Source organism: Gasterosteus aculeatus, chromosome 3 (genome assembly GCF_964276395.1).
Source record: "Gasterosteus aculeatus chromosome 3, fGasAcu3.hap1.1, whole genome shotgun sequence".
NCBI classification, from domain to species: Eukaryota; Metazoa; Chordata; class Actinopteri; order Perciformes; family Gasterosteidae; genus Gasterosteus; species Gasterosteus aculeatus.
Window position 1 is genome coordinate 6,736,121 of NC_135690.1, and position 20,563 is coordinate 6,756,683.

Below are 20,563 nucleotides of genomic sequence, written 5' to 3' on the forward strand. Positions count from 1 at the left end.
TATTATATCAAGAACTTTATTGATAACATCCCATTTTACAAAAGTGAAACGTACACCGACTGCTGTTGCCTCCCTCAAAACGAAGCTCAACGTTGAGCCTGAACTGAAAGGCTGTGACCCTGTTTTCAAAATACTTGTATTGGAAAGGGAGCTAATTGCTGTGAAAGCTCATTTCCACCACCAAAAAATAATGAAGAGATAGAAGATTGAATTTATGAAATAAAAAACATAAATTCACATACATTTTGATTCAGAGAACGCGTTGGAGTTCTAGGTGGAAACAAACTGTTAATGTGGAGCTGTCCTTGGTGCTGAACGCCTCAATCCAATTACCTCTCTCTCCCTCCCTCCCTTTCTCTCTGCCTCTCTATCTCCCTCTCCCTCTCTCTTCCTCCCTCTCTCATCCTCCCTCTTTCCCTCTCTCTTCCTCCCTCTCTCATCCTCCCTCTTTCCCTCTATCTCTCCCTCCCTCTCTCTCTCTCCCTCCCTCTCCGCCGGGCCGCTGGCTGATTGAGCCAGCAGGTTCTCTCTCTCTCTCCGCTGTGACCCCTCATGGCTCTCTGCTCTGCGGACACATTTCTCAGGACATTTGCTGTCCGACGCTGGTAGATTTATTTATTTTCCTTTCGGGGGCCAATATGCGGATCTCCAGCGGTCTTTTTGCTCTCGAGAGGCTTCGTGGATCCGTGGCTGGCGGCGAGAGGAGGCGGCTGGGATAACTAACCGGACCGGGTGCTATGGTGGGACCTCCTGGAGGGGCAAGAGTTTGGCTTTCCCAAAAAATCAGCAGTTTCAGCTCAGGTGGGTTCCTTGGAGATTCTGTTACTTTACAGATGCTACGAGAAGGAAGAAATAATCGTTTGAATAACAACGGCATGGGCAGCTATTGACTATTGACGTGAAAGTGAATTAGTAGAAATATACTTCCTCTCTATTAATTTAAACTTGCTGTGTGCTCAGGTGCGTAATCACGAGCTAAGCCTCATTCTCCTTAATCCCTCCAGAAGGAGGCGGAAACTCTCCCTCGGGACTCTTTTTCATATCTATATATGTCATGTCGAGGATTTAACTTCTCTCTCTAAATGGTCCAGTTTATGAAGAAAGTAGGAAAAAAACTGCCACGTGTGTTTTCTGTTACACACACAATTCTTCTTGACAATTAAGTAAACCATGATTTTAAAATAAATAGCTATAGATATATTTAGACTCAAACAATATAAACCGTCTATGAAGCAAACTGTTCATGTTGTAGACATTTATTTTGGAGGGGCAGGACTGGTATTTCGTTAGTAGTGATGGAGCAGCTCGGCTCCTGACGTAGCTGCGTGTTCTGTGTGTGTCCCAGCAGAAGATAGACGAGCTATAATTAACTAAGGCAGACTTGAGCCAGGGGAGACGAAGCCTAATGCCACTACTGGGATTTGTGGAAAGGTCCAGCAGTCGGAGGACTAACGGCCCCCGGAGCCCCTTTGGGGCCCAACGGGAGACACGTGGTTGCAGTTCTTCTCTGAGAGCAGATTCAAACTGCGATTCACTGTTTAAAGATGATATAGTTTAATTATTCAGATGTTTAGTTAGAGGATTATTTCTGTTTTAACATGGCTGCCTGATGTCACGAAGTGCAATTACACTTTTTAATGCATTATAAACATACGTTTCAGGACAATAACTGCCTACAGCACTGTACGATTATAGTTCTGTGCACTCATTCATGCCACATCATTTCTGTTAAGGAGCAATGTAATTTATCTAAGTCACTCCCACGTTGTATTGTAAATTGTATTTTACAGTGTTTTGCTGTTTTGCATTGATGTGTTATGTTTTTCACTTTACTAAAGCAAACGATACCACTTAGACTCTCGATCAGGGGTCTTCAACGTTCCTCAGGCCAAGGCCCCCTAACTGATGAGAGATGGAGCAGGGACCCCCTACTATATAAAGTGCATTATATCATGTCGTGGCGCAGGGGTAGAGCGCACTAGAGCGTAGGGTGCACTGGGAGCCGCAAGGTTGGTGGTTTGAGTCCCGGCTGCCCCATGTCTCAAGTCGAAGTGTCCCTGAGCAAGACACCTAACCCCTAATTGCTCCCCGGACAAAATGTGAAAAAGCCACGGGTTTAAAGTGTGATGTAAGTCGCTTTGGATAAAAGCGTCAGCTAAATGACCTGTAATGTAATATTGTGTTCATATTATACTGGGCCTAGTGCCATGTATAAACATAGCTACCCTGTTATCGTGCTCTTCAACACTAAGCTATTCAAATAATACACAGGTATTTCATTTTTATTTTTGACATGTGCAAGGTACAGGGTGGCCGTGCACTGCCATTTATAAACATACATTCTACAACTTATTAAAATAATTCACAGATTTGTGTTTTTATTTTAACATGCACATAGAAGGGACAGTGAATCCTCAGGCATCTGTGGATGGCACACATACTTCCACATTAGTGGACCGCCTGGAGGTCGCGAACCCCAAGGAGCTCTAGAGTCTTGGTAATACTTTAGTTCCTCAAAGGTTTGAACTTTAAAGTCACAATAATGTGTTGAGATTATCGCTATAAAAGAGTGCGTTTAACTATGACGATTTGCTATAACCAATATTATTGTATAAGTCTGTTTGATCATGTGACTGCAGAATAAATGGACAGTTTTTTGTAAATATGTGCTTCATAGCCAGTAACAGCGTGTACTCTGGCTGATTATTACTGCCGTACGCCAGTGTTTAACATCAGAGCCCGCAGTCCTCATGACATTGATCGCCACATTACAGAAGGTTGGACCTGTCCAGTGTCTCAGCCCTCTAACCGTCCATCATGAACCCAGGGCAACACTGTGCTCCTAAGCTCCTGTTGGCCACTTCTTGCTCCCCTCTCTCCCCTCTCTGCCTCTCTTCCTCTCCCCTCTCTCCCTCTTGTGATAAAAGTACAATTTGTCATAGAAGAAGTAAGTTGCTTTAGTAGATTGAGGTGTTTATAGGATTCCTGGAGCCCCCCAAAGTAAATGCTGTGATGGTTTAAGTCTGTAGCCTCAGAGGCGATGTTCTAGAAGCACATCTTGGTCACTGAGGAGGAACCACGTCTGATATGGGATGCCTTGTTTTTTTTTCTCCAGCCATGGATCCAACCAGGAGTGTAGTGTTCTGAACCCACCCAGGTGACCTTGGTGGGCCGCGTTACCCATAATCGACCACTGGCGTCACCATCCCTGTCTGCATACACAGCAACACAACCCCCCCCCCACGCGAAGCAAACATGTCGGACAGAGGGAACATGAGCACGCTGAAAGTAAACGCCGCAGCTCCGGTGCTGCCCCCCGAGCCCATCGACATCATCCGCATCAAGGCCCGCTCTCGCCGGGTCAGGCTCAATGTCGGGGGTCTCACGCATGAGGTCCTGTGGAGAACACTGGACCGGCTGCCCAGAACCCGCCTGGGACGGCTAAGGGACTGCAACACCCACGAATCGCTCCTGGAGATCTGCGATGACTACACCCTCCCTGACAACGAATACTTCTTCGACCGCCACCCGGTGGCCTTCTCCTCCATCCTCAACTTCTACCGAACGGGGAAGCTGCACATGATGGAGGAGATGTGTGCCCTGTCCTTCGGCCAGGAGCTGGACTACTGGGGCATCGACGAGATCTACCTGGAGTCGTGCTGCCAGGCGAGGTACCACCAGAAGAAGGAGCAGATGAACGAGGAGCTGAGGAGGGAGGCGGAGACGCTGAGGGAGAAGGACGGGGTGGAGGAGGAACACGGCTGCTGTCCCGACAAGAGACAGAAGCTCTGGGACCTGCTGGAGAAACCCGGCTCGTCTGTGGCCGCAAAGGTAACGACATCCCTATTTGACTCTAAACACCAGGTGAACATCATGCTGTGTTGAAGGAGACTTGAAACTAGAGGTTAAGACCATAAACTCACGTTTACAATGTTTACTGAGGGAATAAATCAAGAGCCAGACAGGACCAGAGGGGCCGAGAACGGTTCTTTGTGACCATTTTGAAAGGGTTTGTTTGGCTTGGTTGTGATGGCCCGGGTGGGGATACCTTGGTTTGGCAGGTCCCTAACTCCACCCTCTCGGTTCACTTCCGGCTCTAAAAACAAAGACGGACAAACCGGAGGCTTTAGAAGTGCACAGTCCACAGACCAATTACTGACGTCACGGTGACTACGTCCTCTCCCCGTAAGCAGCAGCTGAGACTGAGAGGTCTGATCGGGTGTGTTTCCTCTTGCCTCTGTGATTAGCAGCCTCATGCAGATCCAAGCAGAGGCATCAGAGGCGTAATCCTCCTTCACCTGCAAAGCAGAGACCCGGAGGAGGATGAGGGGGGGGGGGGGGGATTAGTGCTGCGCTGTGTAGCTGCGTTTGGGCCTGTTAGCACTGTATCACACTGTCCTCTGCTCCTCATTAGTGGACGCAGAGCGCGGCTTTTAGGCTTGAAAGGTCAGTGGCAGAGGGTTTGGCTTTTATTTGTCTCTGGTTGGAGACTCCTGCCTCCACTGCGTCTCCACTACTGGAGTTCAGACACTATTCACAGGGTCCCTGTCACTCGGGGTACTCCACAAAACCACAGCAGACCTACACACAAACACACACACCCACACACACACATATGGTATTCACGATATTTCTGACAATAAACATAACTATTGATTAGCGCAATATTATATGTTGGGACGGTGCATTGGTTCAAATAAACGGTTTGGTGTAGATTGATGGTTAACATGCAAAGATGACCTCAGTCAATCATTTACTTTACATGTACTTTACATGTACTTTCATGTATAAAAGTAAATGTGATTTTCATTTTAAAAAGTACCACTTTTGTATACTAATGTCTGTGTTTATTCTATGGCAGCTCTTCTAAAATTAGATTGGAAGAATAACAAGGTGCTTTAAAGGTGCTCAATATATCTCATGCACCATTGCAAACCATTAGCAACGTTTTGACTGTTGTTCTTTCATAAATGTATGATATTTATTTGCTCTACTTAAAACAACCAATGACTACTTAGAAAAATCACATCACATGATTTATCAAAATTACTACGGGAATTTTAAACTCTGTGACCCTTGAAAAATGCAAATCAACATGCAGACCTCATAAGTCATTATAAAATAATATCTATTGCTATAAAGCAGGGTAAATATTTATGAGGGCTAATAACTCAAATCATGCATTATAATGCAGACAAATTGTGACACATTCTAAGTAGGTCTATATCGTTGCCATAGTTATCACAACACGTTACTGCGAGCCCTAAAACAGCGTCAGATGAGGACATAATCTGCTGTATAATCTGAGACACCATCTTTAGCGACCTGACTCTGACTAATAGTCTATACTATATAACTCAATATTCCATCATAAAGAATAGTTTGAATGGTGAAAAGGTTCGCTCATTAGTGTGTCTGCTTCACAATTCAAAATGTTTATATGAAGTCGTGCAGAGACTTGTGTTTTTGTTTGAAGACAGGTTCCTCTTGTCAATGTGGAGGCAGATAGACAGCTTCTAAAGACATGATCCATAAGTCTGGTCCTAATTATTAATACACTGCTCATCAATCTGTATCACTTCAGCGAACACAATCCGTTTCAGGCTGTTTACTGGAATGCATTGGCCATTTCCCAGTTTGAGGAAAGGAGACAAATAGAGAAAGGAGAGGAGAGAAAAAAGAGAGAGACAAGCAGCGAAAGACAGAGGTTGGGGTGGAGGAGAGGACACGAGAGAAGGAAAGGAGATGCGAGGAGAGGAGACAAAAAGTAAAAATCCTGTGAAGTGCAATTTTATGTGACAAAAAGCAAGTTCAGTGGCGTTGATATTGTTTTGATATAGTAATTGATTCCCTGCTTGCGGGAGTGCAGTGTGAGCATCCCGAGGACGACCAATCACAGCTTTGGGTTTAACCAGCTGGTTTTACACAGACCAGCAACCCAGGAAATGTAACGTAATGCAAACTACAGGATACTTTTCAGATGAAAACGTACATACGTTACAGGCCTATTGTTGGTGAAACCGCCGGTTAGATTTAGGCAACAAAACTATTTGGTAAAAGTAACAAAAAACTTGATGATTTGAGTTCAAATAATAACATAAAAACAACCTTTCACTCAAGCCAATTGTCAATAAAACTTAGCATAACAAAAATAAAGGCATCATTTGCTTCTTATTTCACACGGGACGTGAATAGCGGCCTACTGGGTGACAATCGTGTATTTGACCTCATCCAAATCACCTTCGGATGGCTTTATCAGCTTGTGGTACTCGCTGTTACACTCCATCACTCCTCAGAAGTAAACGCAAAATGTGACACAGATGCAAAGTTACTGGAAATTGTTCCCTTTGTTTCAGTCAGAAAGAAGGAACGGCCCGTTTGTAGCAGATGCTTATACCATTACTTGTGGAGGCAAAAGCTCTCCTCTACTGGGAAACAATTCAACAAACACCAACATGATTTTCGCTTTAGTTGAATCAATGACACTCAGCGGTCACACACAGGTGGTGGTTTTGAGACAATTGTGGAAGCCATTGCTACAGTGCCTGTAGCGACAATAAAGCGTCATAGATCTTGATCATTAAAATGAAATAGTTGATGATAAAACATTTTATCCAGATACACCTCAGGTGTAATTGCGCTAAATGAACAGCTCCCATAGTCAGATCTTTGGTGAATTATGTAAGAAAGCAGCATCAATATGGCCCCTGCAGTAGCACCACAGGTTTGTGACGTGATAATGTGAGTTAACCGCTCTATAAATACTACGGCACTGGCCTTCAGAGGGCCATGTGACTGGAAGCGTGGTGTCAGCAGGAGGGAAGCTGCTTAAGCCACTGACACCAGCCAGTGACACAGCTCAGCTGCCGACCAATGGGAGCGCCTCCTCCTGGCGACGTGGGCAGCTCAATGCTATCGCTGATTAGAACAAAGGCATTATTTGGCCATTTGGGCAGACACACACGCGCAGTAGTTCAGAGTCCAGATGGGCAACTTCCCATGATAGTTTTTTTTCCTCCATTTTTATTGGATAAAAGTATTAAATGTTCCAATATTAGAGATGAGTTCCGTACACTTTACATAATCTGAGTAATCTTCTTATGTTTGGCTCTGGTTTTATTTATTCTTTGACATGTTCTCTTTACAATATCTTTAGTGCGTAGGCTTACATCCACAAACAGGATTTTTTTTTACTTCAGGTCTCAAACTAATTTAATTCTTTTGTCTGGACATGTTGGTAAAGTCAGAACTGGTTAAAGCAATAACACGCAATATAAATTCCTCTATCAAATCCAAACTTTAAGTTAGGTTTGATTTGAACAGGCAGTGAATCATGGCAGCGCAATTACAACTAAATGCCCTTGCCTAAACCTAACTACACTGAAACGTATGACCAAGTGTTGACCCTTAGACCATAAAGTGAATGAGTGACCTCAATAAGTGAGAACCAGCCAAAAGGTCCTCACTCCGTTGATCTAAAAAAATGTATCGGTCCTCACTAAGTAGCAAATACAAGAACACACACAGTATGCCTTAGAAGTATGGCTTAATCTCCTTTGGGGCTTTTACCAGGACTGCTGCTGCTACAAATAGACTAACTGTTGCACGATTAGTCTGTCCTGTCCACTTTCTGACCTCCATAAATCTACCAAAAAATGAAGAGCAACAAGATTACTATCCATAATTCCCCCTTTGATTAAACAAGGACGTCCTAAAATATGACATCCGTTTGCAATAGACTATAAAGATTTAGGGATTAACGTTGAATACTGATGTTGAATACTCATCTTGGTATGAGCTGGCCAATTGTCAGAAATTGATTTAATTTAGCTAACAGAGACAAGTAATAGTAAATGGTTGACAACTAGAGACAATCTGTGCAACAACATTGGACAACATAAAATAAGATAAGATAGAACCATTAATCCCTATTAAAACAAATGATTGTTTTATCAATATTAAAATAGAAGAATTATAAAAGAAAAAGAAATACAAATATAAACATGTATGAAAAATAGAACAGTCATCGGCAAATGTGAAAAGAAATAATACTGACACAATTGTGAAAACAAGAATAAGGTGAATAAATAATCAAAATATTTAAACCATAAGAGAAAAAGTTAAATACAACAGGAAAGATTAGATACTGGAGAAAAAGTGTAAAGTGTAAAGAAAGTGAGCACACGCTGTGTGGTGCACCTTATGGTCTGAAGTGATTCGGTTAAACTGGAACGTGCTCCTCTATGGTCTGTTTTTGCTATTTGTCTAATCTTGCAACACATTTTTAATCCCAGCCAGTCAAATAAATGACATATGAAATCAGGTATTTGGTCACTGAGGTCTACGGCGCTGTGGGTCCCCCTCTGGTCTCAGGGAGGGTTTGTTAGTCTGGATAGTGGTGAGTAGTTAAATAGGGAAAAGTATAAAGAGAGCTGAACAGAAGTCCTGTATTAAAAACAATATACTGTAAACAGCAGGAGATCACTTCTTCAAATTTCAGTCAATTGCTTAGTCATCTCTTTTTATACAAAATAACTAATCGTAATCAAAGAGCAGCTGGGTCACATATCTTTATAAGTGTTTAACTTTTCCGTTTTCACTGAAGATGAAGGTTTACGGGAGCGTCAGGGTTTACATACATAAAAAACAGAACTTATTTTTAATGTTTGTAGAGATGATGATACCCAGAGGCTTTATTGCTGAGGCTGGGGAACAGAGTGACTCTAAACACTGAGTGCATCAGTAAGCCAGCATGAGGAAGGGAACTATTAGAACAATATTATGTTTAAATGAACGTAATCTGTGCAGATATTACTGAGCACTAGCAACCATGTCCATTAGATTTTAGAAGGCCATTTCCTGCTTCACCTTTGACTTTACACTACTCATTTGTGCCAGTATTTTTGTATCCACAATGGATGATTATTACCAGAGGGTTCGCTTACATTTTCATCTGCACATAAGCAGTTTATGTAATGTGGTTAAATTAGGGGGATTAGTGTGACTGTCTGACTTACTCGACCTACTAAACTGTGACGATGTTGCCATGAGATGAGGCAGTAAATCTCGTATCAGATTAAAGTGGCCACAGGCAACTCTTCAATCCCCCCCCCCCACACACACACACACAAAATTGCTCATTTTAAGAAGGCCACCGCAATAAAATGTATTCTTTGCCTGGGCTGTAAATGAGCTTTGGTCATAGTTGTAAAGGTTTGTGCACTGTTGCTTTCAAGTCTCCAGTTTGGCTTTTTGGCCTTCGCCACCTTGTCTCTTCATAGCCAGCAGTGAGCTGGAACACTACAAGGCAGTGGTTACCAAACTGGGGGGCTGTCAACCTGTCAATCCCAAGGCAGCCCGTCCTGCTTCGTGGTACATTTGACTCTAGATGACACATACTTTACGGAATGAGATACGGCCAGCGGAGTGGCCTCTCACGGCCATCAGAGAGAATGCAGCTTTAGGACGTAGAGCGTTGACTTCGTTCAGTTGGCAGACGGAGGAGGTTAGCGGTTATAAAACTGACAATAACTCATAAATGGTTTCTGGCTGCTAGTGTTAGCGATAGCCAGTGGCGTGTTGATTTACGGTTTGCTGGGTTTCTTCCAGCTCCATGTATCTGTGTCAGCTTTAGCAGCATATATGCAGGCTGCTGTCTAGATCAGGGGGCTTCAACGTTTTTCAGGCCATGGACCCCTAAACTGATGGCGAGACGGAACAGGGACCCCCTATTCTACGGAGTTTAGTCCATCTTTTATTTTTGAGCTCGGCGCTCTTTAGATGTGAGCATGAATGGATCTGATTGGCTGGTGCCTGTGATGTCGTATCAGCGTGAAAGGAGCTGTGAGGGAACCGGTGTCCAGCAGAGAGCTGCTGTGGGACTGAAAGATAACGTCTCCTCCATCAATTTATCCGTTCTCTACAATATGTTGGATTCATGTTAATGTGTATTTAAAGACAATAAATACAATTCTGATTCTGAAGACATTTAAAATTTGTGGACCAACCAACTTATCAACCCAAAATTGATAAGCGACCCCCCCTGCAGTACCTCCGCGGACCCCCTGTTGAAGACCTCTGCTCTAAATCGTGACACAACCATAAAGATTTGAAATAGAAAAATCCAATATCGCTGTTATGAGTCAAAGTATTAATTCCTTTTCCAGAGAAAATTAGTTATCTCTCTTTGTTAATTTACCAAAAACAGTCATTTCAACACTTTTAGAGCCCAAGTGAAATTCAGGGAATTGTAAAAGTCAACAATGTAAGGAGTCTCCTTCAGTATTGTGTTTTCAGCAGCAAGTAGCTGCTCAGAGGTCTTTAGTCCACTGGCCCCGTGCCGAAGTTTATGCACTGCTGTACTGTGGCTTCCTAATACTGAATGCTTTCATTTAAAATATTACATTTTAATAAGAGGCAAAACCAAAAAGTGGTTTGCAGTCTTCAGCAAAGTCCATCCCGCTATGTAGGAACATGTCAGACACTCTGTGGGTGTGAGTGGACCACGTCTCCCACGCTGCCGGCCGGGCCTTTCTTACTTTGATTGCCTTCCGTATAAAAGAGACATCCGACTACTGCTGGGGGACTGTGCAGAAGCTCATTACAACTGACCTTTTGCAACCTCACGTGTTTCAAAGGGACAGTTGGGGATTTTTAAAATATGGGCTATTAGTGTCAGTGTATTACGTCAGGAGTGTGTCCTTTTTTGCATTGCAGACAATAACTGAGCTCTCTACAAAGCCACGAGGCTTCATTGTCGACAAATAGCCATCTTTCCTCCCATAACAAGGGAGTTGCCTTTCCATCCATTTGTTTGTGTACTGTGTGACTGTAGCTGCTGACCAATCCAAACACCAGAATCACACTAACAAATAACCGGTTGAGGCAGTGGTCCAACAGAAAGGTGGTAAAATCCCTGTTTTGCATAACGGTTCAATGCATTGTTATAGAGAGCAAGAACGATTCCTTAAATGAGCAGAACCAGAGTTGAGCAGCTCCATCGTGGTTTCATGTGGCTGTGGCGGCAGTGATGGCGTGGCGGGCTAATAACGTACCGCGTGTGGTTAATTACAGCCCAGTGTGTCACACACACCAGCCAGAAGCTTCTCTTTGCAGTAATTACTATAAATCTGTATTTTTCTACTCGGCCTCTGTTGAAGGCTGAATGCCACAGTAGCATCCAGAACCTAATGGAAAGCTTTGTTCTGATTATTTAGAAAAGAAAGACAAACGGGAATTGGTGCTTAAATATTTTATTTCGTATGGCCCAAAACCGCAAATTGCAAATTTGCCTCGGAGGCCTTTACATCTTGTGTGTTCTCTTCTCTGATCTTCTCTCTCTTACTCTCAACCCACACCTCTGCTTTACATCAGAGCAGCCTTTGGCTCAGACGTAGAGGCCGTGTGTCAACACCTTGCTGTTGCTGTTCATTGTCCCTGAGGAATGAATTTATTGTTGACCCGCCGATCTTTCCAATATTATCATTTTTAACATAGCGTGACGTTGGATATGATATGATATAGATATGAATACACACATGTGTACATATAGACACTGTATATAGGATGGCTGGGTTTAAATGATGTTTTGAGGCGGTTTTTCTAACCCGGTACTGGTCTTTGGGTAACAAGTTAAATGGAGGGATTGATGCAGCTCTCAGCAACGACTCTCCTCAGCGTTGTTGGTCACTGTGATACAAATTCAATTGCTGTTGAGCGGTGGAATCTTAAATGTGGAGCCTCCATTAATTCTCCTCCACCACACAGCTTCTAAAGCAGCTTGTGTGTTCCTGGTACTGCTTTAAATCTGCCCCCGCGGGTGCCAAGGTCGCAGCATTTGGCAGCCATTAAGCCATTAAGACGCTGCAGGCTGGTACACTTTGATACACTTGTCCTGCCCGTTCGTTTGTCCCGTCTCTCCTTGGCTTCCTGTCTGTCTTTTCTCTCGTCTTTCACTTTTTCCCCTCTGTTTTCCTTTTCTTGCTGCCGTTGCAAATTTGGTCAAAAGACAGTTTTTTCCTCTGTATTAAACAAAGAACAAAGCCGCTCAGTGTGAATGAGGATTATGAAACAGCAGAAACACCGTGTAAGGCCGTAATGCGCCGTGTCCTTTGACATGACTGATACACCAGACGCTCCATCATCTGGAAATCATCAGACATCACGTGATTTCAACCCCTTTTTTTAATGAATTAATTTTATTTTGTAAAGCCCAAAATTGCAAATTACAAATTTGCCTCAGAGGTCTTTACAGTCTTCTGTCCTGAAACCCTCACATCGGCACAGGAAAAACTCCCCAAAAAATGAGAAACCCTTTGTTTTTGTTCATTAACGTCAACGACTTGTTGACCACATGGTTGATTTGAAAAGAAATTATACAAACGTATCAATCTAACGACGTAACAAAAAAACGTATAATGTAACCGCGCAATATAATGTGAATAACAGTCAATGTATTCTGACAACATAATAAAACAACCGTAAATAAATGACATCAACCTTTTGCCGACCTCATGCTACGATGTAATGCAACAAGCCTGATATTGTTATGTAACTGACCTGGAGTCCCTCTTCAGTTGTACTTTCACACAGAATCTGAGGCCTGTGTTTGTTTGAGCCGTGACAGAATCAACGAGTGTGTCTTTGAATTCCTCATTCAATCACTCTCAGTTGTCATTTATTCACCCGGTGAGACTCACCATGATGCACAGAGCTTTCATTTAAAAACAGCATGTCTCAGTGGGTCATTCCCTTTTCTTATTTTATGTTAGTATATAAAGCGTTTCTTGGGGTTTCCGTCTATTGCGTCTGTCTTCCTGTTGGGGGAGGAAAGAATGAGTAAACACTTCTAACCTTTCTCTATCCGTTCTATATATAGCAACACAATCCTATTACAATTATCCTGAAATGTCCCAGCAAGGGCTGCAGAGAGAAGACTCGACCGCACATACCTCAGCTACCTTGCTCGGCGAGGACAGTCGACCTTTTGGAAAAGAATCTCCACCTCTCTCCCCTAGTCCATTTTCTAGGTAAGCCCTCCTGTAGGGAGAATGCCAAGTGGGGCTTCAAATCGCCCACCGCAGCAAGGAAAACGGCCCAAAACTATCTCAAATGCTCAAAAGTCAAAGCTGCAGTTTGTAACTTACATCAAAACACATTTTGATCATGTTTGCTCAGACTTTCTGTGTATTGTGACAGAAGTACACGAGACAGGTAACGTGCACATTGTGGGGGGAAATAGACGGACAGAGAAGGGAATACTGACGTCACTGAAAAACAGGAGTTCAACCGAAATCTCATTGAGAATGATCACTATTGGTAGATTGTAATCTAAAGAGATATTCCAGGGATTTACTGTCGTTCTTTCATTACATCGGGGGACTCGCATGGGACAGATTAAAAAAAAGAAGTGATGCAACAGGAGCCAAGGATATGGATTTAATTAGAGTCCTACACCTCTAGCAGTACCTCCTTGCCTGGTAACTGCTCACATGTTTCAAAGGCTTTTACATCTGTCGTCTCCGAGACCAAGGTCAGATAATCGTGATTATTACGCTGGAGAAAATAAACATGCTGAGGATTACAGCTCAGGTTCACAAAGGATCTGACATCTCAAGGAGTCATCATACATGTAATTAAAACCTGCATTTATTTATTAACTGTTGTTGCTGATTAATTGTCCAACTAGCTGCGAACAGCGTAGCCTTTCATAGTTTGATTCTATTTTCACCGCGTCTGAGTGCGTCCAGATAAGTTGGTGAATAGGCATCATCAGAAGTTGGGAGTCCCCTGGAAGTCTTCTAATTCCTCTTTGAGTAAATAGTTTTTGTAAATTACTCTGAAGCCAAAAGTTGATGACTGATACTTATTTTTAGGTGGGCAATTAAGAGCTCATTTAAGCCTTAGTTTGCTCTGTGAATAAACCCACTGTTCAGAAAATCAGAGGTCGGGAGTAGAAGGTGGTGAGGAGGCGACTGTCACTAAATGTAACTAGACACGGCTTTCACAGCTAAATCATCTTAAGAGCGCCGGGTGACGAGTGACCTTTGCTGACCTTGCCTCTAGTGCCACCCTCTGGACAAATGCATTAGCTACTCTGCTGTTACTGTTGTCCTGAAGTCATGATTCCTGAACATGAGCCCCTGTCTGACCGATGCACATCATAGTGCCAGGAGACCAGGAGTGCAATGGAATTATAGAATACCCATGTAGCATATTATGGTACATAGGACAGTAAATGAAAAGCACTATGTACTACAAAACGTACATGACTAATTGTATGATGCACTGGAAGGTCATTTGTATGACTGTTTTAGGAATAATGTCAATAAATCGAACTATTGATAAAACACTTGAAGAGCATACATCCGGTCTCAAAAATGTTCTATATATATATTTGTTTTGGAGTTTTTGCGTCACAAATCAAGGTATGGAGCAAATTGATATTCCATTTAAATATGACACAGGAAGAAAAGTCAGATCACCAAAGTCATTTTATTTGATCCTTGTGGAGCACAGAAACACGTGTACAAACTTAGATAGCAAACCATTTCTTGATTGTGATGATATTTTTCTTTAACCAAAACGGATTCCATTCAACAGTTGTGGAGACATTTCAACCTGATCATACTGTACTCAGAGCGACAGTCACAGGACGAGCCAGCATGCCATGCTGGCTGACATATTTACCAAGTCTCCCATGGTCTGAATTGTTTTTATTTGTCTCTGATATACAGGTCTGTACTGTACGATACAATAAACCACAATCGTGTCTTTGTCTTGCAGGTCCTGGCTATGATCTCCATCCTGTTCATCATCATCTCCACCATCTCGTTGTCCCTGAACACCCTGCCTGAGCTGCAGGTTGTCGATGAGTTTGGCCAGTTCAATGACAACCCCAGCTTAGCCCATGTGGAAGCTGTCTGCATTGCCTGGTTCACCATGGAGTACATACTACGCCTGCTCTCAGCACCTGACAAGTGGGATTTCATCAAAGCGCCACTGAATATCATTGATTTGCTGGCTATCCTGCCTTACTACGTGACCCTCTGTCTAACCGAGTCGAACAAGAATGTTATGCAGTTCCAAAATGTGCGCCGTGTAGTCCAGATATTCAGAATTATGAGAATCCTTAGAATCTTGAAGCTGGCCAGGCACTCAACAGGGCTCCAATCTTTGGGCTTCACTTTGCGAAGAAGCTATAACGAGTTGGGCTTACTGATCCTTTTCTTAGCCATGGGCATTATGATCTTCTCCAGCTTGGTGTTCTTTGCTGAGAAGGACGAGGACGCAACCAAATTCACGAGTATTCCTGCCTCTTTCTGGTGGGCTACCATTACTATGACCACTGTCGGTTATGGAGACATCTACCCACAAACGCTCTTGGGCAAGATTGTCGGAGGACTGTGCTGCATAGCAGGTGTGTTGGTCATTGCCCTTCCCATCCCAATCATTGTCAACAACTTCTCTGAGTTCTACCGAGAGCAGAAGAGGCAGGAGAAGGCCATCAAGAGGAGGGAAGCTCTTGAAAGAGCAAAACGAAGTGGAAGCATTATTTCCATTAACCTAAAGGATGCGTTTGCACGCAGTATGGAACTTACAGATGTGTTGGTGGAAAAGAAAGAAGATGGTAAGTGTCCTTTGGACAATAACCTGTCCCCCAGCCGCTGGAGCTATCACAAACACTACTCCAACACGGAAGCGGGTAGCCCCGGCAGGTCCCAACATTCTCACTACCGGGAGGTGGCTCAGCTTGGCTCCCCCGAACGACTCAAGCCTTTGTCTAACAAAACCACCCTTCAAAACCTCAGTGCGAAACAGCTGGAAGACGTTTACAATAAGACAGCAGCCATCCAGGAGCAGCAGGAAAAAGATGTCGCTGATCAGTTGGAGATGAAAACATTGACTTCCATTCAAGCACAAAAAACGTCCGCTGAAGACAGCACGGCCAAGAAATGCTCCAAAGTGGCTGATGATTTTACAAAGGAGAGAGGAGAGAGAAGTTCTTTGCTCCCGACTGCCGAAGGAGGTGAAACTTTTGTTCGATACCAGCGCCTCCCCCCTCCCTTGGATCTAAGTCAGATTAGCACCATGGAGGTAAACAGGGTCGCTGACAGCATCCAGCCAATGGCCATTATTAAAGAGGGCTTGTATGAGTTTGTGTCCTCTCCTAAAGGAAATGCGACTGGAGATGTGGGTTCGGTGCAACAGAACGTTGAAGGCTTTGGGGTGACCAACGACAGCATCTGCAGCTCCAAGCAAGATCATGGTCACCCTCAAAAGCCCAGAAACCTAAAGGTTGACTTCATTGGATCCCAAGACGATGTTCTAATGGCGGTGATGACACCCGTAGCAACGCCAGGCTCCGCTGGCTCGGCCAAGCTTGCTCAACTACTTTTCGAAGACATCGTGCCCAGGTTTTCTCCTTCTCCAAGCTCAGTTGGCCGGGAAGCTAAGTCTCCGCTGGCAATCCTGCAATCTCCATTTCTGGCCCAGCAATCTGTCAGTCCAAGTCCTTACTCCCAGGGTGGAGGCGAGGGCTCATCACCCAGGAGCTTAACAGGTGAAGGGCAGCTCACAGGCTTAAGCCACAAGGGTAAGAATCACATGGAAAAGTCTTCGGTCGGCTCAGGTAGCAGCGCCAGCCCACTGACGTCCAAAGTCAGCCCACTCAACTGCACCCAAGAGCTAGTAACTATGGAAGAAGGAGAGGAAGGAGAAGGAACCCAAGGGGGAGCGGAACAGAGTGGGGAGAAACAAGAAAACCACGTTGTCTCCGACAGGAGCGGAACTCCACCGTGTGAGACGAGTATGTGAGCAGGAGAAGATCTCACAGACGGAGAAGCCAAACGGATGAGTTGAGGATGGATGGCAGCAAATACCCAGAAAGACCACAAAGAATATGGCCCAGTGTGGGCTCCGTACCGGTTGACAACGAGAATGTGGAAGCAGTTTTTCTGGAGCGATGTCAAATCCAACAAAACTTTTGTGCTCTCGTCTCTTTTTGGACAAGCGCTGGGTCCAGAATGGGACACCCCTGTAGTGTTGTTATTATCACAGTGAGGGGAAGTCAACAGCACATGCCCACTGTCTGCCGATCTGAAAGACAGCGTCTCACGTCGGGTTCGACATCGACTTCTTCTTTGTAGACAAGACTGCATTGCAAAACAGTGGCAACTGATAAATCTTTTAGGGCTCAGATGTGAGCATAAACAAAGCCTTGTGTGAATGACGATGTTGACGACTATCCTAAGAGAGTTTTTGAGTTCAGCTCGACAGTTTCCATTTGCTTGCTATTTAGGCCTATTTTCGATGATGGACTATTAAGACCTAGGAAAGGCAGAAGGTGGAAGAAAGTTTTTTACTATTGTATTAGCAAAATGTATCCCAGAAAAAATGGTTCTCAATTTGTTGGTGTGGCTTAGTCACCATTCTCTCAATCAAGGTATTACTTTGTTGTAATGATAGGGAATACAATAAGGATGCAAAGGCTACCTTATACAGAGCTAGACAACTGTTTGCACACATCACTAGAAAAAAAAAAGAAAATTCTGAAAAAAAGAAACAGCGTAGGAAACCGACCTATATATATAATAGCAGGCAGGTGAAACGTGCAGAAACAAGACAACGAGGAAAGCGCACAAGGACAGGGGACAAGTTGAAGTCCCAGCTCATCTGTTTTAGTCTCTGTGAGACTGCTGTCTTATTAAAGGATAATTCAGGTTCATTACAACTTGGGTCTAGTTTTGACCATAATTTCCAACGATAATAACACTACACTTGCCATTTTAATTGTTGAGCTCTAGGAACACGTTCACGTAAATAAAAACACCATCCGGTCACATGAGCAGTCAAACTGTCAGACAAGGGTTCTGAACCCTTCACTGTGTGCACACAGTTCTCAGGCACAGTAAAGGATTATTAGCTTAATTAAAGGTACTTTTGCTTTTAGTTTTACCTCCAAATAAAGTGGGTAAGCTAATGTGGAACTGGTGGTTTGTTTCTAACCTGTCTGATCATCTTACTGTGTTTTTTCTGAATTGTGAAGATCAGTTCCAGGTCCCATAACCATTAACTTGGTGAGTATGTTATAATAACCAGTAGGAACGATGGGGGGAAACTACCGAAGTGGCATCGTTGCAAAGGCTACACCTTTGGAACCCACTGAGGGAGGTGGAGCCTGAATGGAAGTGACTCCCCCCGCAGTTTCTCTTGCTCTTCCCATTATATATTTACATATGATGACTGAGAGGAGAGGGTCCTGAATGGCTGCTGATTGTATCGAGCAGGTGGTGTGAGAGTGCCCTCTACAGGCACTTGAACGAAAGGCCTGTTTGCCTCTTCAGCACTCTTGTAATCTTGTTAATGGATATATTTGTATTAGTTCAGTTGTGCAATAATATGAATGAATGCTGATTTGTTAAACACACATTTAATTGTGTGCACAATGTATCGCACACAGTGAAGAGACCAGTGATAAGAATTGGTGAAAAATGAATTCTAACTATTTTCCCAAAGAATTGTTACTCTTTGTAGATCAATATGTAATATTTTTTGTCTCGAGTTAAAACAAAGGAATTGCACTTTTATAAGAAAAACTTGGAGCTGTGTATTGTTAACATCTCAGTTTATTTTTTAAAAGGGTGCCTTTTCATAAAAAGACCATTTATGAGAAGATGACAAAAGAAATTTACAATATGGCCAGATTTTTTTTGTTCTTATTTTCTCTCGTTTGTCTCCGTTTAGCTAATGTGTTAATATGTGAACCCTCTGGTTGTCAGGTTTTGCAGACCTGTATTGCATTGTGCTCCCTAATCATCTAGTGCATCTAATGCAACATAGCTTACAGTTCTAACCTCACTGTGCCACAACGTCATTTATTTTAGCAAAATGAATGTTTGTGGAAAGCAGTGGCTTCGGTTATGCTCAGTAGGGACTTCAGCAGGGATCATTTTGGTGCTGTATTACTGTACATACTGCAGCACTGTACAAAATGGACACAGACAGATCTGTAGGTGTTGGGTACCCACAACAAAGAAAGTGCACCCCCCAACATGTGGAAATGATACAATAGGGACATTTGTAGACCACATCGGCTTCCGTGCAGTAGCTTTAGAGATGCACTGGGAGGTAAATATTTCTTTATAGACCGGTTGTTGGGGAGTGCTAATTCTTAATTGTGTCCACACTATTTCGTGGGAGTCAATATCCCACGCAGGTGAGTCGAGACTGTTGTTTAGATAAGAGTGCTTCGCTCACACGTTACCCTCACCAGAAAATGAACCAGAAAATAAGCTTCCAAAGTTCTTCCATATGGTCTTGCCATTTTGTTATATGGATGTAGCTCTGAGAGACGGAAACATGCAGATCAGGGGACGTGGAGGCGGAGACCTGCGTGTCAAACTGTTCATAGAGAGCGGCCATTATGAATCCGTTCGGCACGTCAAAGGATTATTTTAGCACAATATGTCTACCAGGGAAGCAGTTCACTCTTACCAAACCAATGTTAGCTATGTGTTAGCAAGTTACTGCAGTCAGCTGAGGCATCTTTCTGATGTAACGTTATCCACTAGAACACAAGTTACATTCTGTCAAAATGTTTTAGCTTCACTCACAGAAATGTTCATTTGGACAAAATGCTTTATGTGCATGTACAGTCAAGCATACTGAGTCTCAGGATCCAAAAATCTCCCATTCTTCCTGTTGATGCCTAATGTCTTATTGCCCGTGTCTTCTCTGGTTTCAGAAGCTTGTACACGTTTCGATCTGGGTTCTTCCCTCTGTTGGTAGTGATCCCACCACACAGCAGCTTTCAGGCAAACCAACTGAAGAACGTGACAAGAAGGCCCTGTCACAATATAAGGTTAATAGGGAGCAAGAGGTTGTATGGTTTCAGTTGGGTTGTGTGTCTGTGAACACTGCTGCTGCTCTCCTTTGTACAACCTCATCTCAAATCATCCCAGAAAATGTGTTTATGTTTGTTGTTACATAAAAAACAAATCTTCTCTTTGCCTCTCTGGCCTGCTCTCTTTCCCTTCTTTTTTCTTTAATGTTCTACTCTTCCGCCATCCTCATGTACTTGTTTTGTTTAACAGTAGGCTGTGTGCTGATTAGTCAGTTGCATTACTTGTATGACAACATAAGGATAGTGAATGATAAGGACTTTTGTTTCATCTACCAATAGGCAAGACAAATAAATGTGTTCATGTGACCTAGTTTTTTGTGTACTTTGTGGATGCATATTAGCATGTGCGTGTGGATGCAGGGCCCCCGAAAAGGTAACGGAGTGTTAGTCATTTGATTAGTACACATTTGCCCCCCTAAACTATATGTAAAAGCAAAAGTATATATAGTATACCACTAAAATAATCTAGTTAACTATCAAGTTATGCTTTTCAGAATAAGAGCTTGCAGAGATAAACTATGGAGAGTTTTATCAAATGTGACACCCTGCTAGATGAAACTACTAAAACAAAAGCCCGTAATGAAGTTAATGTTAAGGCCACCATGAGCTGCTGCAACATGTGCTGCTGAAATTGTATAGTGTAAACAGAGGACGGTCATT

General features: G+C 43.3%; 1 protein-coding gene across 1 annotated transcript; it reads left to right on the forward strand.

Moving 5' to 3' along the window:
* The first annotated feature begins 493 nt into the window (after nt 1-493).
* Nucleotides 494-20,214, forward strand: LOC120816132 (potassium voltage-gated channel subfamily B member 2). Its single transcript, XM_040171505.2, has 3 exons — nt 494-801; nt 3,116-3,831; nt 14,785-20,214. The coding sequence occupies exons 2-3, from the start codon at nt 3,256-3,258 to the stop codon at nt 16,813-16,815; spliced, it is 2,607 nt and encodes an 868-aa protein (XP_040027439.1). The 5' UTR covers nt 494-801; nt 3,116-3,255; the 3' UTR covers nt 16,816-20,214.
* Nucleotides 20,215-20,563: the final 349 nt, after the last annotated feature.